Raw genomic sequence first — 25,908 nt, 5'->3', positions numbered from 1 at the left:
ACTGGTTTTTGACATTTATTGTTAATGTAGAGAAATCTAAACAGTCTTGTTTTTCCTCCTGTGTGAACTGTTTCCTCTGCCTGATTATCTGAAAAAGTCTGTTTATTCTTCAAATTTAGTAATTTCAACTAGTATATGTTTTAATGTTGATAGATCTTTAATAAACTTATCCATTAAACAGTGTGCTCTTTCATTCTTGAGATTTAGTTCTTTCTTTTCTTCCTGGATTATTTCCCAAATTATATTTGTGAGTAATTTTTCTGTTCTATTTGTTGGCATCTGAACTTGAGAGGCATTTTTTTATGTTATACTGTCTTGGTCTTCTGTGTTTGTTATCTACCCTATAATTGGTATACTCTTTTATTTCTCCTCTGCATTCAGTGTGCTTATTCAAGCCAGTTTTTTTTTTTTCAGTCTTGTTGGTCCTATTCCCTACCATTTCTAGTTATTTATTAGATATATGGTAATATTATTGGATACTCAGTTTGTTTCTCTTAGCTCTATAATCTCCCTTTTCCCCTCATTCTTTTAAAAACTCATCATTGAATTCTATTTTTAAGTTTATATTCTAAAATTATGTGTAAAGCACTTACAGGGAATCTGTTTCTGATTGCTTTTTCTTCCAGGCAAAGGTCTTGGCTTTCATTTGGATGCTGTATTCTTTATTTTTATTCTTTAAACAAGTGTATTATAAAATAAAACATACAGGAAACTGTATAAAGCTTACATGTCTAGTATTAAAAATAGATTACATTTAAATATATATGAACCTATATAGTCCCTACCACCATGTCAAGGTGTATTAACGGTAGTCCAGAAGTTCCCCCATGTTTCCCTTTCTTATCATTGTCTCCGCCTTCCATACTGTAGTTAACTACTAGACTCACTTCACATAATCTTTTTCATGCTTTTCTTTATGGTCTTAACATCCATATGTACATTCCTATATAATGCAGCTGGAGTTTGCCTACCTTAGGACTATTTTGTATAATTGAACCACACTGTGTATACTCTTTCATGACTTGTTCTTTTTTCCAAACATTGTATTTTGAAAGTTCACCCATATTGTTGCATGTATCTGTTTTCCTTGCTATATAGTATTTTATTGTGTTAGGGTTCCCCAGAGAAACAGAACCAATAGGATGTGTGTATACATAGAAAGATATTCACTGAAAAGAATCAGTTCACGTGATTGTGGAGGCTGGCAAGTCTAAATCTACAGCATGGGTCCGCAGACCTGAGACTTAGGAGAGCTGATGGTGCAAAGTCCAAAGGCTGCTAGAGAGTTCCCTCCTGCTCAGGAAGGCCAGTCATTTTGTTCTGCTCAGGTTTTCAAGTGATTGGATGATACCCACCCAATTATGGTGAGCAAATTGCTTTACTCAAAGTTCACAGATTTAAATGTTAATCTCATCTGAAAACACCCTTCTAGTTGACATAGAAAAGTAACCATCACAGTATATGTACCACAATTTTTTTACTCTACTGGGAATTTATGTGGTTTCTAGGTTTTGGCATTCTGAACATTGCTCTTGCATTGTTCTCTCTCTCTCTCTCTGTGTGTGTGTGTGTGTGTGTGTGTGTGTGTGTGTCCCCATCCATCCTAGTGCACATAAATCACTCATATTGTCCAGAATATTACCTAGGAATAAGATTGCTCTGTCATAGATTTGCATATATTCAACTTTACTAGATAATTTAAAACCATTTTGTAAAACAGTATGCCATGTGTTGGTTATATTAGCTGCTCTATATCCTGCCAGTGCTTGGTATTGTCAGACTTGTAAAATTTTGCCGTTCTGAAGATTTAGTTTGTATTTACTGCAGTACTCTGAGCACCTTTTAGCCTTTTGACGTGGGCCTATTTTTGTCCATTATGTAAATTTATGTTCTTCAATTATGATACATTTTCTTGAAGTATATTTTAGATTTCTTCCCCTTCTATTTTCTCTTTTCTCTTTCTTCAGACCTCCTATTATTTAGATGTTGGACTTCCTGGGTTGATTCTCCATCTTATTTTTTTCTCTTATTCATCTTTCTGTCTTTTTGCTCTTCTTAAATATTTTCTCAACTATCTTTCATTTCTTTAAAATTTTTGTTTATGCTGTGTTTCCTTCTTCTACTTATTTTTCTATGTATTTTATGTTCCATTTCTATAGCATCTTAATGTTTCTTGCTAAGTCCTATTCAGGAATAGAAATAGGAGATATCCTACTTTTGTTTCTTTGAGCATATTGATAATTAAAAAGTATTCTCATCTCCTCCCATGATTCTGCTTGTTTATTTGTCTTTGTCCTTCATGAGAGAAACTTTCCTCAGATTCCAGGTGATGGTTGGCCAACTGCACATATTTAACTTTATTTGGCACTAAAAAGCTGACTTGTGGTTCTGAGAGCTTGAGGCAAGCCTCCCAATTATAGGATGAATTCTCTATACTTAAGTCATTTCAGTTAGGCTTATCAGACTTTCCAGAGAAGAATCTTCTACTCTTCCTGTAAGGAAAAGTACAAACAAGCCTTCTGAGAACCTGGTAGTGAAGAGAGATGAAGTCTCAATCTTCAGTACTGAAAACTTTTACTTAGTTTTCAGGATGGTACCTCTGCCTTCAACTCGGATAGTGTTCCTCAGTCCAAAATCTCCTTTATTCACTGTCCAGATAACAGAACTCAAGTCTTCCTCTAGAGTCGGGGAAGGGGTTGCACTGGGGACAGGATTGGGGAGTGGGGGGAGGAATGTCTAATTGCTTCTTAGACAGACCTTCTGTAACTGATTCCTTCCATATCAGTTCCACTTTCCAGAGCTGCCTGGTGCCACCTGTGAAGGTTTTGTTAGGCACATTGGTTTGCTTCTTTCTTGAAGATGATTTATTTTGCCAAGGGAATATCTTCTTGAGTTCACATATTTTAATATTTTGACCCATCTTGCCATCCAAAATTATATACCAAGATAGACAAAAGTAGTGTCCTAACAAGAATTTTAGATGGAGAAGGTATTTTGAAATTATATATAGCTGTATTCTCTCTCTCTTAGCCTTTCTTAGTTAATCAGTCTAAATTCATATCTCGTATTTAAGTGAATGCCTCATCATTTTGTCCCTTTTTTAACCCTTCTTCCAAAAGGTATGTTTATGATTAGAAGAATTTATGAGATAGTTGTATTTCACCACTAGATTAGCTTCTTTGACTCTGATAAACAATACACAAGTATATAGTTATGATACAGAAAATTGTTTTGGTATGTTGGTTTCTGGAAATAGTTCTAACATTTTATTGTTAACTTAGGCAAGTGTGTTGTATATCTGTTGTTTTCTGTTTCTTAACAGAAAACATCTGTTAGCTTGCAGCTTTCCTTTGAAGAGATCCTTCCAAATACTTTGGCCTCAAATCAGAACTAATCCTTGGTTTTAGAAAAAGTAAAGTAAAATCCCAAGGACTCTTCTCTGTACATATTTTCATCACTTTGTACCTCTAGACTGAATTTTTTATGAGTATGATTTACTTGCTAAAAAATAGAAAGGATGGTATTAAGGGTTTTGTTAACTTTTTAAAGCTAGATGTTACAATTATGTATTTTGAGATTCATCTGAATGCAGCTGGGCACAGCATTAAACAGTTTTTCAAAACATGAAAACCCAAACTTGGAATCACTGGAGAAAAAGACATTCTTTCTAGAAAGTAGTAATTATGTACAATAGTAGCAGTTCCGAGGAGACTATCCCAGCCTTTCTTTTCTGTTTGTTAACTACTGTACCACTGGGGAGAAAGTGAATTTTCATCTTGTTGAACTCTATCTAGGTGTGGGTTGGGCCTATACAGTTTCAAGCATGTTTGTCAAAAAATGAATAGCTATTAAAAAGTAAGAGCACAAGCAGATAATAAATGTAAGAAAAGATGTAAAGAAGAGTTTCCTATAAAAAGGAAGGGAAAATGGTTTAACTTTAATGGTTTTTACAAATCAGTACCCTGCAATCGAGAGTTCAGTAGTTGTTGCTAGGTCCATTTACTGTGTCCTGCTTCAGTATGTTTCCTGACCTTTCTCCTTTGGAATCAGAGACCTAACTCCCAAGGCCCAGTGGAAGGACTCGCCTTGCCTCTCTGCTCCTGCTGTGCGCTCTGTTGTAGTTCCACTCAGCTCACCACATGGTATAAATGTACTCAGGGACATCCAGGAGGAAAACTCACAAAGAACTCCCCCTTGCCTTTCATTGACTATAAAATCAACCAGAACAGAGATGTTCCTGTACAACCAGTGTTACCAGTTATTTCTTAAACTGCCTTCAATGCATATTCATCAAATGTCTTTTGTATTTTACTTTATTGTTTGATAACTCATTCTGTCATTCTCTGCAGAGGTCTAAGGTGACAAAGGAGAAAGGGGGCTGCTATTCATTGAACCTACTACATACAGCTGACCCTTGAACAGTGTGGTAGTTAGGGCAGCTACCCTCTGTACAGTGGAAAGTCCACGTGTAACCTGTAATTGGCCCTCTGTATCCACTTTTCTGGGTCCACCTATTCAACCAACCACAGATAGTGTAGTGCTGTAGTGTTTATTGTTGAAAATACCCCACATCTCTAAATGGACCAGTGCAGTTTAAACCTGTGTTGCTCAGGGATCAGCTGTACTTAGCTTTGACTTAAATATTCTTATGTAATCCTCACAGACATGTAATGTTATTACTGTACAAGGTAGTGTTATTCCTGTTTCCTAGATGCAGAATCTGAAGAATGATTTTTCCCAAATCACCCAGCTAAGAAGTGGGAGATCGAGGATTTAAACTTAATTTGTCTGATGCCAAAGCCTAAGGTTTCGTGCTAAACCCACAGGACTAAGGACTTGCCTGCCTCTGGCCAAACCCTGTTTCAAGACTGCAGGGGTCTTTTGTACTTGGCCATAAACATTAGCTCTGAGATCTCATGCAGGCTTAAGTGCAGAAGTTCGAATGTTGTTAAGCAGTGAGTTTCTTGGTTTTCATAGTGTGAGGGAGGTACTGGATTTACTTGGTTTCATGTATCACTGTATAGAAATGTGACTTTTCTGTATGTGAACAAGATTATACACATTATTATAATCATTTTTTTTAGAAATCAATCTAAAGGTGTACTTTTTGAAATTTAACGTTTCATCTTGTCTTTGTATTGACTTGTTTTTATGTTTGTCTATTTCCCATTGAGGTTATCAAGGGAAAAGAAACTTTATTTTGAACTGCCTAATATTTAACGGTTCCTGGGTGTCTTGTTAAATGTTTGTTGTTTAAATGACAATCTGTGAGTGATAAACTTTTATAAGGAAGGATTCTTTCTTTGCTTTTAGATTGGGGATCTCCTTTTTATGGCTCTTTTTTTGTAGAACAGACACACTTAGTCCCCACCTTAATCAAAGATTTTCCATCGTGCCTTTCAGATCAAGGAAGCAGAGAAGTCTCTGTCAGTCTGTAGAGTGATGATGCTATTTTTTTATGTAGCTTCCAAAATAAAAGAGGGATATCTAGAGTAGGCAAACAGAGCTTATACTCTCATTGGTAAAAATAATGCAGTTTTTCTTAAAAATTCAATCATAATTCTAAGATGGAAAATCATTTTCTTATCCTTTGAGATTAAGTCTTGATCAACCCATATTATGAGTCATTTTTGTTACCTGATCAGCTCCCTTAAGGCTGGAAGCTTGATTGAACTGGAAGTCTCGGGCTCAAGGAGGAGGAACTGGGCAGCATACCTGGGGCCTCTTAAGATCACTGCACTGAGAAAGAGAAACGGACAAACTTACTTGTGCTTTTTCGCCCAGTAACCTAGAGGTAGCCAGGAAACCTTCTTCTCTTTGGATGGCGTGGAAATAGCTCCATTGTAAAGTGCCAAGAAGTCTAACCTTAGATTTCTGCTCTTTGGATCTAACTATCCCAACGCAGGTGAGGCCAGTTCAGCCATCTTCCCTTCTTCCCTCTGCTCCCGTATGTCTCAGAATTCAGAAGACAGTTGAGTGACAGATGCCTGTCACCATTGCTTAGTCTTTGTTTTAAATGCCATACCCATTGTGGAAATGCCAATTATAAAATCTTAAGCCCCTGCCAGAGTAAAATGGTGTAATACCTTATTGAAATGGTTCTGAATACAACTGACCTATAAAGGAATTTAATGTTCAACAGTGCTGTGAGTGTTTGTTGCTGTAAGAACCTTACAAAAATCATAAAGTGGCTTTCTGTGTTTATTTCTTCAAAAACAGATGATGAATATTAGTGAAAAGCAAATAATAAAAGCAGCATATTAAACTGAAAAAAACTTTTATATTTCACTTTGGTGTAGAAATTTTACCTTCCAACTTTTTAGACTTACATTATAATGAAAATTTACTTGGGAGAAATATGTCTTTAATATTAGAGGAAAATGAGAATGGGAAAATAGAATTTTATGAATCGTTCTCTTGAGTATAAATCAAAATTTAATTGCTTTTAAAGAACCAAAAGGCAGATAAATTTTATTTTAAAAAAAGGACCAGCATGGATAGAGTGTTGGGTTCTAGATGAAATAATTATTAAAGTCCAACTTGAACTACAGAAACAGAGATACTTCAGGCCATTATAAAAACTTTTTTTGTTTCCTTTTTAAAGGGTACATTTAAAGTGAAATCTTAAGTTTCTAACTCCCGTCTTCCTGGAATGTAACTGTACCAGAATAGTATTGTTGCATAAGTTTGTAGTCCTATTTAAACCTTAAACAGCTATTAATTATTTTAGTTCATCTCTGTTCTGTGTCTTTTTAACAGTGAAATTAAATATATCCTTTCTGATTTGTTTAGTTTTAAATTAGGCTCATGCAGGCCAGCCTTCCAGAGACCGTGATGCTGGCTCTTGGTGCCTTTTGGCATCAGCTTTTATTAAAGTCAGTGCGTGTCCTTGCCTTTGTCATCTTGCAAGGACACTGATGCTAGACATGCCAACTTGGACCCATTTCTGAGGTTTGCTACAGGAAGCAAAATACTGAAATTATCAGAAAAGTAAACCATTCTCCAGTTTTTTCTTTTAAATGTTACTGAAACAGGACTCAAAAGTGAGAACAGAATTTCAAGAGTCTGATAGTTCATGATTTACATGCTCTCTCTCTCTATATATATATATATGTATATATGTGTGTATATATCAAAAGCACTTCTTGCCCAGACTCAACAAGCAGACAGAACAATGACTGTATAAAAGGGAAGAGCAGGTCCTTGACCCATGGCTAGAAAGAGCAAAAGTGTGTTTCTGTGCCATCCTGCCCTATTTTGTGACTCAGGTTTTAGAATCGGCTCTGCTTCAAATGATTACTGGCATCACACTCAGGTGAGCCCTAAGTGGGGATTTCCCATTAAAAGACATGAGTGCTGGGCTCTGAAATATGTTATACATTGAATACTTTTATTTGACCAGCTTGAAGAGAACTGCTAATATAGAAATTTCATATGTCATGTAGTTGACCAGTTGAATATGGAGTGTGTTTAACAGGATATGAGGTTTATTCTCCCCTGTTTTTCCTATAGGCATAATGAAGTGGCTTAAAAAGAGAAATAAGAATAAATTTTTCCTTCTACAGTAGGCGTGCTTTTGGATAGTTATCCCTAGCTGTTGCAAGTTCATTCTTTGTGTTCAAAAGTTTAATTTTCCATATTCCAGACGATTCACAGAGATTAGCCACAGTTTATTTAAACAAACAAAGAAGATACACACAAAGTAGTAGTATTAAATTTTTTTTTTCAGAAAGAATTCACTTGCTTACTTTTCTTAAAAACATCTTTCCCATTTCATTGAGGCAGATTTGGAAGTCAAACCAGAAACTTCAGGCTCTACTACGATGGAAAGCACTTTGTTGGGGAGAAGCGCTTTGAGTCCATCCACGATCTGGTGACTGATGGATTGATTACTCTCTATATTGAAACCAAGGCAGCAGAATACATTGCCAAGATGACGATAAACCCAATTTATGAGCACATAGGATACACAACCTTAAACAGAGAGCCAGCATACCAAAAACATATGCCAGTCCTGAAAGAGACACATGATGAGAAAGATTCTACAGGCCAGGATGGGGTGTCAGAGAAAAGGGTAAGCTACCATGAAACCACACTTTATCTTCTTCTGTTTGGGGTCCTTTTGAGAAAACCATTATTGCCAGAAAAGGTTGGTGCTCCACAGTGCTCTGGGAAGGATGTGCATTTGCCTTGATGTCTGGTTTCTGTGATACTGCATATATCTAGTTCTTGTTCAGTTAAAATATGTCAGGTATGTTTTATATCCCTGGTTATTTCCTATTTTAACAGTTTCACAGTTTTCAAAATATGCTGGAAAAATGGCCCCTGTTGATAAAGTTTAAGGGTTTTGGTCAAAGCATAACTTATAGCAGCTATGTTACATTAAAAATTGAGGGGATCACATTATCTATCAAAATTCTTTTCCCTTAAAGATAATTTACTTTATAAAAAATTCTGTTCTTTAGCAAATTAATATATATCTGTATTCTTAAATACACTTGATTAAATTTAGTCTATCAATAACTGTTATACGATTTTGAGAACCAGTCAGTCATGAGTAACCAGAAGATTTATCTCTATGGATTTAAGAAGTAATTGAATCAGGAAAATTTACTTTTCTTTAATTGTAAAAGACGATTTAAGTTTTCCGCTGTCATATTTTAGTTGCAATATATTTAAGGTTAACATCAGAAGTTTTAATTCCTTGGCATTAGGATTATTTTGCTTTGAAAATTATCCCTAGGCACCCCCTCATCCCCCAAGAAAAAGAGTGAGAATTTCCTCATGTTTTATATTGTGTGGGACTTAGTTGGGAGTTTTATGTGTTCTAATTGTAATTTTGTTAATTATCATATTTTTGAGTGTCTTCAGTTGCTATTTTAAAGAAATACGGTATTGCATAGTGGTTTAAGCTTGATTCTGTCACCAAATAGACTTATGTGCAGATTCCTCCATTTTACCAGTTGAGTGAACTTTGGCAAATTACTTAAATTCTCTGCACTTCAATGTTCTTATTTGTAAAATTGTAATAATAATCAACTTTTGAGGACTGATTGAATGAGATAGTATGTATAAAATAATCAGACAGGGCTTAGCACTCAGTATGAGTTTGGTGGTATGAGTTTGGTGACAGTCATATTACCTCAAGGCAGCATCCTAAAATACTTCCAGTTATCTTAGAGTATTTAGTACAGAATAGGAATTTCAAATGTTCTTGCCCAGCCCAAATTTTAGTCTCTAGTAGATCTTACTTACAGTAGCATTTTGTGGCTCCAGAGAAACCAACATTTTAAATTATAGACTGTAGCAAATGGTTTTTCATATAGTCTTATTTGTTAGGAACCACATATCTTTTTTGGAAGTAACCATAATTTAGAATCCTAAATGCATACTGTATTTAATATTGTCTTTTTCACTCTAGTTCCCATTTTCTCACTTTTGGTTTTGTTTTGTTTTTTTCATTCATGGCATTTTCTAGTAATGCTTGCATTTAAATATCTAATACTGATATCACATTTTATGAAGATGTGCTAGAGTATTCTAAGTTAACATTTATGAAAGATTCTTAAAATATGTACCTGTGAGTCTTTCAGATTTCATCAGCTTCGTGATAACCTTTGCTAATGTGTTATACATATGCTGTACTACGTGAAGGGACTAGAGCTAAAGATATTTTGCTATTTAGCCTTGGGTTAGTCCTTTTGCTTGACAGGGCCTTGGTTGTCCCTCTTACAAAGTGAAAATAATGTTCACAGAGGCAAGAGACTAAGGTAGACAGAGCATAGAGGACGCTTTTAGCTCTAGGATCCGTGATTCCCTTTGTATTCAGGCAACATTACCTGTTACATTACCTGCACTTTTCTGTGCTGAAGGCCAGTGACAGCAACCTAGGGTGAAAGAGCTGGCCCTGGGAGGTGTCCATTTCAGCAGACCTTGATTAAGAGTCATCTTAAAAACTGCTCTTTGCTTTAAACTGCATGCATCTTAAATCTAGTTGGCTTAAAATCTACTCACTCAAAACTAGATTTATTTTATTTACAGGTGTCATCCAACAGGACAGGGATGATGACCTGTTCAACAGCTTGAAACATTGATTCCCTGTCACAGTGGATGACATTTGTAAGTAAAGACAATCATGTTTAACTGATATGAAATACTTACTGACACAAGTGTGCTTTAATAACCATTTCACTGGGTCCTGAATAGCTAAATCCCCTGTTGTCCATGACTCCTTTTCTTCAGAGGCAAGAAGTGTTGGCTTTGCAGGAGCTTTAGTGCTGCTGTGGAAAGGATATTAGCATTGGAATTAAGAGCTAGGTCCTCCTGCAGGCATTGATTTTATGTGTCACTTTGGGCAAGCCTTTTCACTTCTCTGAGACTGTTTCCCACCTTTCATAGGAGGGCTTCCAGAGTCTGGTTTATATAGTCCATGACCCTTCAGGGAGTGCAGGTGTTGTAAGAGAGAGAACACAGCACGAGAAAGAGCACTGAAGTGGGGTCTGAAAAGATGAGATCTGTTTTTGGCTTATCCACTAACCAACTGTATGACCTTGAGCAATCACCTAGGCTGTCTGGACTTCACTTTCTTCATATATAAGACGGGGTTTTCTACAAAACATTAATTTCACAGGATTTTATTAAATACTTACTGCAAAAAGGGTCCTGTGCTCAAATAGTTTTGATAAAAATGAATTAAAAAAAAACAACCATTTCTTTTCTTTAGGCTTCTCAGCTTTGCTAACTCCTCATATGCATTATGACTCTCAAGATTGCTGCTGGGGGACAGGATATAGCTCAATGCACAAGGTCCTAGGTTCAATTCCCAGTACCTCCTCTAAAAAATAAATAAACCTAATCCCCCCCCCCCAAATAAATATAAAAGTAATATATTAAAAAAGAATGCTCCAAACTTACCTGCATCACCCCACCCCTATTCAGAACATTTTAGGAAAATAATGTTTCATTAAACCCACTTTAGGGAATTTTGAACTGGGTGATCTCTTAAGGTCTTCCCTTGTTCTAAAATTGAAGGATAAGAATTCTACACTTTTGTTTGTTTGTTTGTTTTTCAGTTCTTAAGGTGTAAGTTGAGCCTTTGAGCTTTTGTGGAAGGTTGGCAGGATGGTCATAAAGCTTTTTGCCACAGGAAGTGAATCCTGAAGATTCTTTGTTGTCCCTAGGAAATCTGGTGGCGTCTGGTGAGGGGGAAAATTTTTTTCCAAGTGATGTCTGTGTCATTTCTTTTCATTAACTGTTTAAGTCACTTCCTCAGCTCAGATATCAATTAGAAACTTAAAAAATAAATATTTTTTAAAATGTCGAGAGACATTTAATCATGAAGTTGTAGCATGTTGAAAAGCCAGACTTCCTTCTCTTCTAGAACGGCTTAACTCTAGCGCTCCAGATTGGCCAAGAGCCCAACTTTCATTAGTTACTTTTTAAAAATTTATCTTGCAACTGTATTTGAATGGTTTCTTCTTCCAAATAGTGACTATAGTACAGTTGGTGAGGCAGATACTGGACCGAGGGCAGAATGCACTTGTTTCTATGGTACTTTTACACTAATCAGTAGTGTAATTTTGTCTTTGAAAACTATGCTTTTGAAAATGTCTCGTATAATTGTTAATTATATAAACTATCAAATAAAATATATAATTTACATTTCAGGAACCATACTATGAGTTAGAACTCTGACTCTAGCCAGAACATCCTTATTTTCAGATTTAGCCCTCTGAGCCCCAAACCTGTCTCACATGTCAGGATGACCTGTGATGACAAGGGTGGGCAGAATCAACTTACTGGTATTCTGGAACTTCACCAGCCTACATAACCTACATGTGTCTGAGTGTGGATATATTTTTTGTTGTTGTTGTTCTTTGGAATGAGTGCAGTTCTTGGCATATTGTCATATTAATTGATTCTTTAGGAATTTACTTTATATTTAAATTTCATTTTTCAAAGACATCTTTGGGGATCACCAGACGCATCCATATTGAAAAGCCTTGTGAAACTTGAAGTTGAAGTGCAAGCCGTGTTGAACTACTGGAATTCTTTGGGTACCTCCATAAAGTGACAGGGGTCTTTGTCCCCTGGAAAAGCAGAAGGAGCTGGTCTGCTCACTGTCTTAGCCTCCCACAAAGCAACTCTTGTAAACATTTTTACTTTGCTTAGAAATATATATAGCACATTTTCTGTATGCATATAATCTCAGTGTGGACGTCAGCAAGAAGACCATACTCAATCATTATAAAAGCATCGATACTAGGGAGCAGGTAGCATGAAGCAATCTTCAGGAAGCTGTGTTTGCTGACTTGATTTGTGCTTTCTCAGTCTTTGGGCCTGGTGTTTTTCTCCTTCCTTGTTCCTCCCCACACTGTGCTCCTCTTGTCCTCCTTGCCTCTGCCTTTATCCGCATCCATCCCTCCTGACCACTGGTCAAGTTTACATGCTGAGTTCTCTCTGCGGCTTGTTCTAGGTTGGGATCAGTTGTTCAGGGGCAAACGGGCCCTCAGAGAACTGCCAGGTGTGCATAGGGTCACTTATTTATATTAAAAAATCAATTTAGTAGTTTATGAGGAAGGCTACAACTTCCATACAGAACTTCTAATAGTTTGTCCTCGTCTGTCAACATCATTCTTAAAAAATCAAGTACAGTTTAAAAAAAAAAAACAACCTACGTAATGTAAGTATATATTTGTCTGTGTGGTCTCAGCAAGGCCTTAACTTCCCTGAGTCTCAGTTTGCCTCAGTCTCTAAAGTAAGGACTATGGATTCCACTGAACTGGTGGTTATGAGTGCTAATGAGGTTCTGTAAAGTGGCCTTCCTTGTATGTGATGCGTTACCACACTCTAGATCAGAGCGATCACCAGCCGGATGCCCATTCATGGTCTCAGTGCTGTTCCTCTGCCTTTACGAGAAACAGCATGTTCGGGTTTCTCTTCTGATCCGTTTTTCAGTGCTTCAGCTGCCCTCTGAGTTCACAAGATAACATCAAAAGTCTCCTACTTGCTTCATCAAAAAGTGGAATCTCTTAATAACACTGTGATACTTCTAATTGTGGTCAATCAGGGAACATGTGTCTTTGCCCAATAATGTGCTAATGACTTTTAAGGCTGAAATATGTTATTTTCCTGTGGTATCTACATTTTAGTATCGACCAGAATTTTAACTCCAGTTTCCCTGAATGTAAGACAAGAAAGGCCCCTGCTTCTCCGCCTAGCGGTGGACCGTTACTGCTCCTGCACTCCATGCTGGGCCCTTAGGCTCCCTCGGATTTCCCCTAACTTCTGAGTCTGCTTATTCTCTCAACTCCAGCTGGGTAAACCCTCTCCATCCTTTGCCTGAATGTTCACACTTTATTTTCTAAATAGTCTTTCATGAGCTATCTATATAAGTAAATTCTTCTTGTTACTCAAAAGTTGCCTCGGAACTTAAACAAGTTAAGAGCGCAGCAGAGTGTCGTCCGCATTCTTCTTTGGTCTTCATGAACTGACTCATCTCCTATCAAAATTAATTGCATTTAAATCAGTCTCCTATCTGTAAGGAGACAGGGTAGGTTCTGAAAATAATAAAAGATGTACAAGATTTAAGCCCTGCATCAGAGAACTTACATTTTAATATTTTTATTATTTCCACCCTATTAACACTTAGACGCTTGATGGCAAGAGGCAGGGTGCCTATAATTTGCGTCGTATTAGGTGTTCAGCAGACTTTAAGTTGGACGTACTCTGATTTGAGCTTGCTGCTGTAATAGCCCAGCAGATCACAGGGAACACTTTTTTAGACAAGAACATTAGTTTTTCAGACTCATGGATCAGAAATTAATATGATATTCTGGCATCTACCCCAGTTTCAAGTCTTTAATCCCTCAGTATTCTTTCACTTCTGACTCCCCACCTTGAGTTTTATATAAACTGTTGTTGACTAAATAAACAAATAAATTACTATATTATATGAATTCAACCAAGTTCAAGGCCCTAATATTCAGTCCTAAGACTGGAGAAGAAAAGTCCCACTTGACCTGATACTCTGTTTTTCCCTTTAAGAACTCAGAATCTTTAGAATGTCCCTGTGAGGTAGGGCCAGTCCTCACTCCACAGCTAAAGCATCTGAGTTACAGAAAAATTGTCTTTGTGACATGAAATAGTTTGTGGAGGGTGGTGGATAAATGCACCTCTTTAGGGATATGCTCAAAGAAGCTGCGGGGGCTTGGGTGGGGGCCTCTCCTCCCAACGCTGTCATGTGTCAGGACAACCTAGAGCCCACCAGAGCATCTCATGCTTGTGATGATTAATGAAAACTCAAACAGGGTCCAGGAAGTTATTTGTGTGAATCTCTCCTTCCATCTTATCACCCACAGAAAGGATTAGTAATTGAAAGCCATTAGGGAAAAACCAGATGGAAAGAGGAAGATGGAAGATAAACATGAGTTCCCCAGCTCCAAAGAACCAGGCCAGCGGAAGACCAAATTGTAATTTTCCAGGCCAGCTGCAGTTTTGGAAGATTTCTGTATATGGGCCAATTAAATAAATAAAATACCTCTTAAATTACTGGTTTGTGGATCGGAAAAGGAAGCTATTAGAAATTCTTTCACAATTGCTCTTTCAGAGCCTTTAGCATTTTGGTGGGGAAATAATCAGTGGTGGCAAGATCCCCATCCTTTAACTTAATGAAACAGAAATCAACTCCGGTGGCTTTAGGAGGGTAGTGGCATTTGTGGTCCAAAGCAAGTCGAGACTATCAGGCAGTAATCTGGCCTTCCCATGTTGCTCACAAACTAACCCTGTGGGCAGTGCTAAAAGAATTAGCTCTTCAGTTTTAGTAAACTCTTAACCTCTCAGAGACTGGTAAGTCATAGCCACACCCTAAGCCTTTCCTTCAGTTATGAAAACAGTTGTTTTTATATGGCCTCATAAGTTAGTTCTTAACTCTTCTTAGGTTTCCTTCAAGTTACCATGACTGATCAAAAATGCTCAAACCTGAGCATTATATTGCAATAATTAGATTCTTTCGATAATATAGACGTCTCTAATGGCTACTACTCATGTCCTTCTTTGTATGTCTCCTTTTAAGTTTATTGCTGCTGCATTATTTTCACTGTGGTTTGTTCAGTAACTTGAATAAATCAGCCCTGTTACCCTCTATTGCCTTAGCTCCTAAAACCATCCAGTGAAAATCCACTACCGCTGTAGGTTGGCTGAGGATCTATTTTATATTATTAAATTTTGCACCTCATACAACTTAAACATCTTCCTGCAGCTTGTACTTACCTACCAGCAATGTTTGATAAAAGGTCACCTTTACTATAAAACTTCCCTTCAAAAGCGGAAGCTTTTATACAAGCTGCAGATTGTTTAGCACCTTTTTAAGAGATTTACAACTCCCATCCCTTCTCCCACTCAACAGGAAGGGATCCCTGTTGTGGGTAGAGTTTGCGTAGTAACTTCAGAATGACTTTGGGCTACTGCCCAGGTTCATAGTGAGGAAAAAAACTGTGGTGCCCTGTCCCTTGAGAAGCTTCTGTTTTCTCTTGTAATGGGGGAAGCTCTACCAGTGAGCCCGTATCTCTTTATAGGCTCGTTTACTGAGAATTTTTTATAAATGCACTTTAGTGGGGTATCATTTACATACAGTGAAATCACACAATTACATGTAAGTTTGATGAGCTTTGACAAACGTATGCACTTGTGAAACCACCACCTTCAATCAAATATAGAACATTTCAATACTCCAGAAAGTTCCCTAGTGCCCCTTTGTAGACAATCCCACCCCTACCCCCTGCCTAGGGCAACCACTGATTAGATTTCCATCAGGACAAGAAATTTTTTTTAAATAGTTGATAAGACTGGTGACATCCTATTTAATGTTTTAGTTTTCTACATTTATAGCACTCCTTACCTCCATCTTTTTCCTTTGTCTTTATGATCAACACAGCACCTTATTATCTTTAAATACCTATCTTCCTTATCTCTGATTTTAGATGTAAAATTTCTCAGGTCGTGTGTTTTTAGGGAAATGAGAGCAATAGAGGAATTGTTGGTATGCAGTAGTGATTGCAGGGCTCTGTAACTTGTTGAAGTTACAGCCTATCATTATGGACTCTTCACTTTTTAACCTGTAATAAAGACTTTGATAAATATGGGTGCCTAATGAGAGTGGATTCTTAGGTAGAGAGAGGAAGGTCTTCTCTGCCCTGCTGGGGTCTTGGACCTGAGCCAGCAGCGCTCAGCAAGCCCTCCTTTAACCACTGGCTTCCCCCACTGCTGCTCCTCTCTGGCCTGCGAAGTTTCTACAGCAGGTGTTTGTCACGGTCAAGTTGATGGGGTGGTAGAGGGTCCCCTGCTCTCTGACTGTGAGCTGCCCCACATGGTTCCAGGTATCACAGTGTGAAAAACTACCGTTTCTTCTTCCTGCTCCCCATCTACTCCAAGGAGAGAAGGCGTCCTTTGTGGCAGTGGTGTGATTCCAGAATTCCCTAGGCAACACCACCAGTGCACTTTTTTCGGCTTATCAGAGCCACTAAGGCGTTTTAGTTTCTCTTCCTACAATCCCTGACAGCATGCAGGTATAGCCCACTCAGGAGTCCGCAGACTAGAGTTCTCCACCCAGTACCAGGTGACGAATGACATTCTCCTGTGTGACCAGCTCCCAGGGGAGGACCCCGGGGCCTATAAAATTCCTGGAGAAATGGTTATAACTTTTCTCCTGTCTCCCTCAGAAAAGCCTATTAGAGTATGAGTGAATGAGGGGAATGTTAATATAAGCAGAACCTTGACTTCACTCTGATTGCTTAAAATCGGTTAAATCATTTACACGTTAATTTTGGTCATTGATGTCTATGCACTTTGACTGAAGTAGGCCCTCTAGTGATCTGGACTTTCCCCTAAGAAGCAGCCCTCAGGGGCTCAAAGACCTCTTCGTGTGACCATCTTGGAACCCCGCATGGTTATTGGCCACATTCCGGAGATCTAGTGTTTCTCAAGACTGGGGGAGAGGTGATATTTGTGAATGGATCTAATCATGTTACCTAAAACTGTCCTTAAATTTTAAAAAATAGATCATGTGTTGATCTATCTAATTAATGAATTTAAGAGTGTTTTCCCCTAGTCTTAAAGAAATACATGTTCTTTATTAAAAAGTTGAAAATATGAAGTAAAAAAAAAGAAAGAAGAGAGATTACTCATAGCCCCACTATCCAAAAGACAACTGTGGTAACATTTTGATGGATTTATTTCTAGTCTTCCTATGCATAGATTATTTTAAACTTTTATAATTTTGTTATACAAGTAATTCACGTTCATTGCTTACAAAAATAAGAAAACAATGAAAAATAATAACATAAAAATCCCACTAAATCCCACTGTTGATGGAAAACATAACCAATAATATTCTGCTGTTTATCCTTCTAGACTATGTGGTGGGTGGAGGAGGGAGAAGGAGAAAGGTGGGCGGGGAGAGAGAGAGCACATTTCTTCTACATAAAAGTACTTGTAATTTGCTTTACTGACTATTAGGTTATGAAAAATCTTTCCATTTGAATTAATGTATTTCTGTTTTATAATTTTAAATGTTATGTAACATTCTATTGTGTTTTTATACAATAATAATTGAGCCAATCCTTTAATATATTTTTTATTTGATCATTCTATAAATATTTATTGAGTAGCTAATTTGGACTAGTGTGGCCAGTAATGACCAAGATAACCATGGACTTTATCATAAAGCTAATTTTCTGTCTTGTGCACCCATAATGTTAAAAAGAAACTTAAGGATTATCCTCATCAACTTAAATGATGAAGAAACAGGAGTATATAGAAACTCTTTTTGCTAGGAAATCTTTTTCTTAAATAATTGGCAGCCAGTGCTTTTCCCTATAAGCTGTCTGTTTTTATCATAAATCTTCCTTAAGTAATCTTTTTTAAAGAACATTAAGTAAAAATGTTTGTTTTGCTTAGTTCAGATTAGGATATGCTGGAGTCATTTTAATAGACTTTTTAAATTCAAAATTTTGTTCATTCTTGCAAAATAGCTTTCTTCCTTCAAATTAAAGATTTGTTTCCAGGATATTTAATGCACTGAAAATCAGTATTCTTTTAGGAATGAGGATAACTAACCAGAAATTTAAGTTAACAAGATAATTAACTTTAAGTTAAAAACATATACAATTGTTTTTCTTGGAATAGTCTGTATCTTTAAAATGTACCAAACTTTTACATGAGAGAAATATTTCTGAATTAGTTCAATGTAGAAAGTTGTGAATTTGCTTCCTTATATGATCATAGCCAAGCTCGTGTACCATTTACAGTTCCCCAGTTCTAAATTAAAACTTTTCAAGAGGAAAGGATTTCCGTAAGTTCCATCTGCAGCGTGCACAGGGGGACTTAGCTGGAACTATTATTTAAACCAGAAATATTTTGCTTCCTTGTGAGCATAACTTTCTAATCACCATTTATTTCTATGTGAATAGTGAATTTTGTTTGTTTCCTTTTAGATAAAGCCCCCCCCCTCACCACCAAAGCCATTGCTTAATTAATGAATATGACAGATACTTTTTTGGAAGCAGTGTTCATAGTTATTGCAAAGGGGCTGATTTTTTTTCATTTTTTAGAAATTCATAGTGATACTGGATTTTAAACAAGTGGTTTTAATTTTTCACTTGGGTTTCATACAAAAATATTCTAAACTTTTAAGCTGAATTAATTTTTTTCTCTCTAGGATAGAATACTTACATAGTAGTGGATCTTTAACATTTCATCTGGTGTGAGCTCGAAAGAAAGAAACTCTGTAGCCCCGTAGGCTAGTGTTGGTCATAGCTTTGGTGTAGTGCGCAGCATCTAATTCAGATGCTCTCCTTATGCTGTTCCTTTTCTCTCTTAATTCCTTATTTTTTGAGATTGGTTCTCCACAAAGATTCATCTTTACTCTCAAATAGAAGCACTTCCAAAGGAGCTTTGACCATCACATATTATCTCCTATTTACTCAGCCATTCCCCCACACACCCCCAAAACAATTTTTTAAATTGGGTGTCTCCTTGAAACAGGAGATTGGGATCTTCATCTTATGGCTTTAATTAGTGATGTCATTTTAAGCATGTTATCAGCCTGCTTGGGCCTCAGCTGTGAAATGATGGGCCCAGCTTCATAGATGACATTCAGTTCCCTCCAGATGTCATGATTCACTACCACAGTTTGCTTTGTTAACCCTCGAGGTTTCTCAGACTTAAGATTCTGTACTCTGAGAACTTTAAGAGGTAAAACAGAGTGAAAACATGCAGATTTAAGCATAGGCTTGACTCCACTTCTGACTAGTCTTTGAACCAGTTGCGTAATTTTTTCTGGCTTCAGGAAATTGAAGGTCTCTTCTTGCTCCCCAGTATAGATCTCTAAAAGTTGTAAAACTAAGAATAATAACAGAAGTAATTAACATTTATTGAGCCTCTTTACATGAGAAAGTCTGCTAAGTACTTCACCAGATTATCCCCTTTAGTCTTTATAGCAATCCTTTTGAGGGTGGGTATGATGATAACCTGTGTATCTTTGGGGCTGATAGGTTTATGGTGAGTTATCAAGGGATTCTTTGAGTGTGTTTTAATAGTACACCCTTTGTTTCTAATCACATAGGACAATTAGACCCTTCCACCAGAGGCCCTTGGTGTCATCATAGAGACTGAACATTGGGCTGTGTTAGTGTTTAGACTGAGTGGATCCCTGTATTTTGAGTAACTGGGTTACTCAAAAGGGAGAAGTTGAACAATCCTGGAGCCTGTTCATTGGGGGTTGAAGCATAGTTCAGATGGGCCTTCACCCATTGAGGCATGCCACTGCAACTCTTCTGCTCAGTTTTTAAAATAAACTCTTATTAAATGTTAAAAGAATAAAAAGATTCTAATTTACAGAATAAGAAAACCTGTGTTTAAAATTTAAATATAAAAAAATGAAACAAACCATCCTTCCCCATAGTGTAGCTTAGTTCTCTAACAGTTGTTTGTGTCAAATGCTGCTCTCCCTTCTTTATCAGGTACCAGAGACGTGTACAAATACAGATAGTCTTATTCTTTTCATACGAACAACACAAATAAATTAGAAAGGATTTATACTTATGTGATGGTGAAAATTATACATAAACGTGCAGAGTTGTCAGTAATTCAGCGTTTTTAATCTCAGTATACTTAATAGAATGAGATTTGGATAAATTTCTTTAAAGCTTTTATAACTGAACCACATTAAATGATTAACATAATTTATCTGTGTATTAATGAGATATTGGTAACTAAGATTTATAATAAAGCATGTCACATTATATTTAAGGTAAGTCAACACATTTACATTTTCAATAGTTGACTTAAAATCTGATTAACACTTTGGGTTTTCATCTTTTCAGCCTTCAAAGTGCTCATTAGCATTGCATTGTCAAAGTTAAAACTCACTTAGGTCTTTGAAACTGACAAAAGACCTCTGAGTTGACAGTCACCTCCTAAATAAACAAGATTTTGAAAGCAGTTGAAGTGTCTTTCAAATCAGTACTCTAGAGACTACATGTAAAACTTACTGTAGAGAGTTGATTATAATTTAGAAGCAAAAAGAAAAATGAAGCAAACAAACAAAAAACTGTCTCAGCTTTTTAACACAATTTGAGTTTATCATTTTTCATGGTATCTCAGAAGCAGGGAAACCAATAACAATGAATAAAGATTTGTTTCAGAACTATAAAAGTAAAAAATTAAAGATATTACTAAAATAGTACTTTTGAGAAATAAAATGAAGAAAAAATTTGAAATAGCTTTAATGTAATACAGACTTTTATTTTCTGAAGTTCTAAAATATGCTGTCATGAATAGTTTTTTCTTACTAAGTGCCAAATCAGATCAGTGTCTCACCAGTGAAGCTTCATATACAGTAGAGATGCCTGCAGAAATTTTAATTCAGTAAAATCAATATGGGGCCCAGACATCTATCAATAATATATTTGTCTTTCTATGTATGTGTGTGTGGTATGTGTGAGATCTTGTTGCATAGTAAAGCAACTAGTGGATTAGATCATTGATTCTCAAACTTTTTGGACTTCTAACTCCCCTTTATACTTTAAAAATTGTTGAAGAAAAAAAAATTGCTGAAGACCTCAAAGAGCTTTTATTTGTGTGGGTTTTATCTATTTACTCCCTTGGAAATTAAAACAGATTTTAGAAGATACCTATTAATTCAGTTTAAAAACAATAACAAACCCATTACATGTTAACATAATAGCATTATTATTAAGATAACCATATTTTATGAAAATTTAATTAGAAGAGTAGTATTTTTACATTTCTGTAAATCTCTTTAATGTATGTCTTAATATTAAGAAACTGGATTCTCGTAAATGCTTCTACATTCAGTCTGGAGTGATGTGTTATTTTGGTTGCGTTACGTGAAGAAAACCTGACCTCATACAAATATGCGTTTGGTAAAGAGGAGTGGCTTACAGCCTTTTCAGGTCGTTTGGATAAAATATCTTTGACATCACAGCAAAACTAGATGAGTGATAGTTTCTTAAAAATTACTTGCAATGTGGAATCTGAAACCTTATATATAAGCATTTCTTATTCTGTTACACTAAAATCCATCAGTCTGTCTTGAATTCTGAGTGGATCTTTCAGCTCCATGATTCTGTAACATCATGCTTTGGTCATTTGGGAAATACTGGTTCACTTGAGTTACCTAGGTCTTTCAAATATTGACACATTTCTTTATATGATACAAAAAAAAATCACATTTGTTAACATCATCATTGATCATATCAGAAAACTCATGTATGTAGCAGGAGCTGTTAGGTTCAGGATGGCAGACACAAAATTTCCAAAATTCTTACTTTCATTTGAAAGTTTGAATTTTATCACTGACTGTCAGTTGTCTTCCTTGAGGTGGCAGGCTCATTGTGTTCATTTTTAAGAAAATGCCGAGTCTGAATAACCAGGATTTATGTTAGTTGTTCTTCTAAGTAAAAAATGGTATTCCACGGGAATAGCGGCGAGCTCAGCTTGCAAGTCAAACAATACTTTTCCTCAAGAAAATCAACTCTAGAAGGAACCCAGGTATCTCTTACGTCATTTGATAGGAGGCTAACCCTGTCTTTTGGAGAGTTTTCAAATGTAATCTAGAGCAGAAACAACAGAGGGGACAGAGTTAGGAAGAAACTGTCTAAATATGTAACCCACAGTAACTAATTTAATATACTGTTATTCATTAAAAGCTGTACCATTGGTATAAAATAATGCATTAAATTCTGTACTTGGTATCTCAAAGACCGGGTTCTTTTAAAAATGAAAACAACAGAAGCATTATTCAACTGATGACATGGTTTAATATTTCTAACAGTGAAAACTTGTACCAGAGCATCCACTTAAAAAAAATCTACAGCTGATCCTGTAGGAGGAGATATTTTAGGCAAGTTATTTTTTTTAACATCATACTTCTTATTTTAATGTCTTCCTTATTAATTCACACATTTGAAAATAGTTTCATCTTGGAATTTTCAGCAAGTCATAGGCTTGAGTTCATAGGAAGTAAAATAATCAAACTTTAAACTAGGTTTACTAATGGTAAATACTACCAAATCCCCTTTTCCTTCTAACATTTTCTTAAACTCATCAGTACAGAGGGTTTTCATTCATCCATAAATTTTCATGGCACTTTGCACTATTCCTCCAATAATAGTTGTTTTGGTCCTGCATATTAATTTAAACCGTGATTCAACAGTCCTTAGAATTGAAAACTGCAGTTCATGAATCCCAAGCATCCTTTGTATTTCAGGTGGCACCTGTTCTCTTAGCACAACAAATGTTCTCAGTCAGTCTCATCCTTTAGTCAGCTATGTTGCTAAGATACCTGTGTTGTCACACATTTTCTCTTTATCATGTTTTCAGTTCATATTTGCATACATCTTGCCTGTCAAATGAGGAAACAGTATTTAAAATGCTCTTCTTCCTTGTACCTCTGGCCAGCCGTTACGTTTTTAAAAACCAAGCGCTGCAAGGTATTTTAAGAAATGGCCATTTTTTTTGTATTAAATCTATTCTGACTATATCATAAGGGCAGGAAGCTGGGACCATTCAGACAGGCATTTATCTCTGAGTCTGATGAATTTAGCAAGGCTCACAAATGTGCCATGAACTTTGTGTGCTGGTTCCCTCAGCATTAAAACCTGCTTTGTTCCAGGCATTGTGTTAGGTGGTAGGACAGATACCAATGATGTCAGCAGTGTCAACATGACCACCACCACCTAGTCTTTGAGAGCTTTGAGAGCTCTTTGCATGCTGGGTACTGAAGGCACGTGCTGTACATACATTCCATTCCTTATCTCACCCCTGTGAGGTAGCTACTGTCCTCATTCCAATTTTACAGATGAAGAAACTGAGACTTCTCCTAAGATCCTGTAACTGGTAAGTGGAGCTGAGATTCTTTTACAGAGGAGCCAGACTCTTAACCACTGAACTATAAATAACACTGAACTTTAGTTTTTAAAAAAATTCTTTTAATTATTTAAACTCTTTATGAAAAGGGTGATTAGGCAGGTAGAGGAGGAGAGTTTATCAACAGCAGCTCTCTCTCTGCATTATTTCCGATAAAAAAACTATAAGGTGTTCAGGAAAGTTCCCTGTGGTTAGGACACTAGATAGGCTTTGGAAGACACATCCACCTTGGAAGGAGGGAGCAAGAGAGAGCTGGGATGGAGAGTATAGAAGTCGCCTGTTAGAGTCTCAGAAGGACCAGGAAAGCAGGAAGTGGCTTGGAAGGCGGGCATAGACAAATTTCATGAATTAATTCAACCTTTGTTAGAAAATGTGATTGTTAGGATTAAAATGGGATTAAAAATCCATTACCCACACAATACTTAACCCAATTATTAATTCGTTAAATATATATCCATTCATTTAATATTTGGTCCTTTTGAAAACAGCATAGGACCCTGTTCTCTGGTATTCGCCAGATTCACTAATGCCTGGGACATAGTAGATACTCAATAAAATATTTGTTGAATGAAAATTATTTAAGAGAGTCTGTGTTGTACATACGTACATTGACCATTTCTGTATTTTCTCCTAATGAATTTGTGGGCTATATGAAGTATTTACACTTTTTCAGGCCACATGTTCAGACCCCCAAATTCTTTTAAAAGTAAAATGCATCTTAATTACTTAATTACTCATTGCATTGGCCATTCTAGAATCTCTGTTATAAATATAAGCCTTAGTTAATTGTTTGCCTATGAGATTGTAATGGCTTTCCACCTTGTAAATTATGTATGTCTGTTTGGTGAATTTTAATGGAAAGCTTAATTACCTATTTCTAAAGACAGCTTAATTAGCTGCTCAGAGACCCCTCTCAATTCATTGGTTTGAAAGGTAGTTTTATTGATTTGTTTTTATTTAAAAAACAGGAAAAGCCAGTGCAAAAGCAGAAACAGGCATCCTGCTCAGTAACTTTCCTTGAAGCCCTGGCATACATTTGACAAAGGATCTGCATGTAACTAAGCATCATGTCACTTTACCCACTACCATTCAAACTAATGAAAAGGGCTTTTAAAATGCCAGAAATTAATCACCAGGGCTGACCTTACTTCTCTCTATGTTGTAAACTACTTGCTGGGCTTAGAGCTGAATTGGAGATGGTCATTTTCAGCTGTGAATGTGTCTGCTTGCGCTGGTTCTGGGTCTTTGTACTTCTGGGTCGTTCTCCTCACGTGTAGAGTGACCTTATCTCCAGGTCCCAGGGACGCACAGGAGAGTGGGCAGAGGATAGGGTGTGAAGTCCGAAAGTCTGGGTTCCCATAGTTGCTCTTTTGCTTACCCATTTCTGCCCCTGATCAAATACCTTAACATTGCTGCACTGCCGTAATGAAAGACAGGAATGTGAGGATCTGATGAGATGGTACATGTGATAAAACACTTTTTAGAATCTAAAATGCTGTGTAAATAAGTGCTCCTGATTTGGAGGCAGTGTAAGAGTTAGGCCTGGATTTTTTTTTGAAACTAAACAGGCAGAATAATTCAGTAATTAAAGTCACTGGAAAATAAGACTAGAACAGGATTATTAAGCCATTTACTTCACAGATTACTCCTTGCCGTGCACCTCGGTGATGGAATCAGGCCTGCTGCTGGAGGGGGTTTTGTAAGACTCCTTAAGTTACCCAGACCTGCTCTCCTGAAACTGGATGATGCGTGTGCTGATGCTAGGCAGGGACATGCTAGACCTAAAGAAAACTGTGACACTGCTTCCCAGAGCATCAGTTTGACTCAGTAGTCATTGATGGAAAGCATTTTCATATCACACATTTCTATATGGGTGTATTTGGGGGAGCTTGGACCACCCCTGGATCCCTGCACATCCCTGTTCTCTGTTGGCTGCTGTTGAGGACATTTTGGTGGGAAAAGTAGTAAAGCTGTAGCTTAAGCTGGCCAGATAGCGTTAAATAACATTTGACCTTATCAACCTACGATCTTCAGTTGCTCCTTAAATTATCTCCCATTAACCTATCCTTTGTGGAGGAGGAAAACAGCACAGTGGCTCCTTCTCAACACATTAAAATGTCACTGAAAGATAGATGTTAAATCATCCTTTAATCTCTTCTTCCTCTTCCCAGGAAGTTGATTGCAGTGTGACTTTCTGTGTCTTATTTTCTAATGTACTGATCGGTCCACATACCTCAACTCATTCATAGATGTCAAGTTTCCCAAGGAACACAGTATAGGAATGTGTGTGTGTGTGTGTATGAAAGAATTTAATTATCTCTTATATGAAATAGAGGCATTCACGTTAGGGGTTGTTCTCTCTTAATTTCATTAAGATCCTTTGAACTGACAGGAATTTCTTAAGATGAAATACTGTGGACATGATCTAAAAGTTTATTTTAGAGGAAGGCCCCAATGCAA

At 36.7% G+C, this 25,908-nt stretch overlaps 1 protein-coding gene across 4 annotated transcripts in view; it reads left to right on the top strand.

Moving 5' to 3' along the window:
• Positions 1–25,908, top strand: part of CHN1 (chimerin 1) — a 188,459-nt gene that overhangs the window by 111,871 nt on the left and 50,680 nt on the right. For 3 of the 4 annotated variants that reach the window (XM_064484920.1, XM_064484919.1, XM_031451689.2), the window contains one exon: positions 7,786–8,074. In XM_064484920.1, the coding sequence (XP_064340990.1) occupies positions 7,786–8,074 (289 nt within the window). Of the gene's footprint in view, positions 1–7,785; positions 8,075–10,095; positions 10,120–25,908 lie in introns of those variants that run through there. The other variant, XM_031451692.2, reaches the window with a different exon arrangement.

This window comes from Camelus dromedarius, chromosome 4 (assembly GCF_036321535.1).
Source record: "Camelus dromedarius isolate mCamDro1 chromosome 4, mCamDro1.pat, whole genome shotgun sequence".
NCBI lineage: Eukaryota > Metazoa > Chordata > Mammalia > Artiodactyla > Camelidae > Camelus > Camelus dromedarius.
The sequence above is the reverse complement of the archived record's forward strand: the minus strand, read 5'-3'. Positions and strand labels throughout refer to the sequence as shown.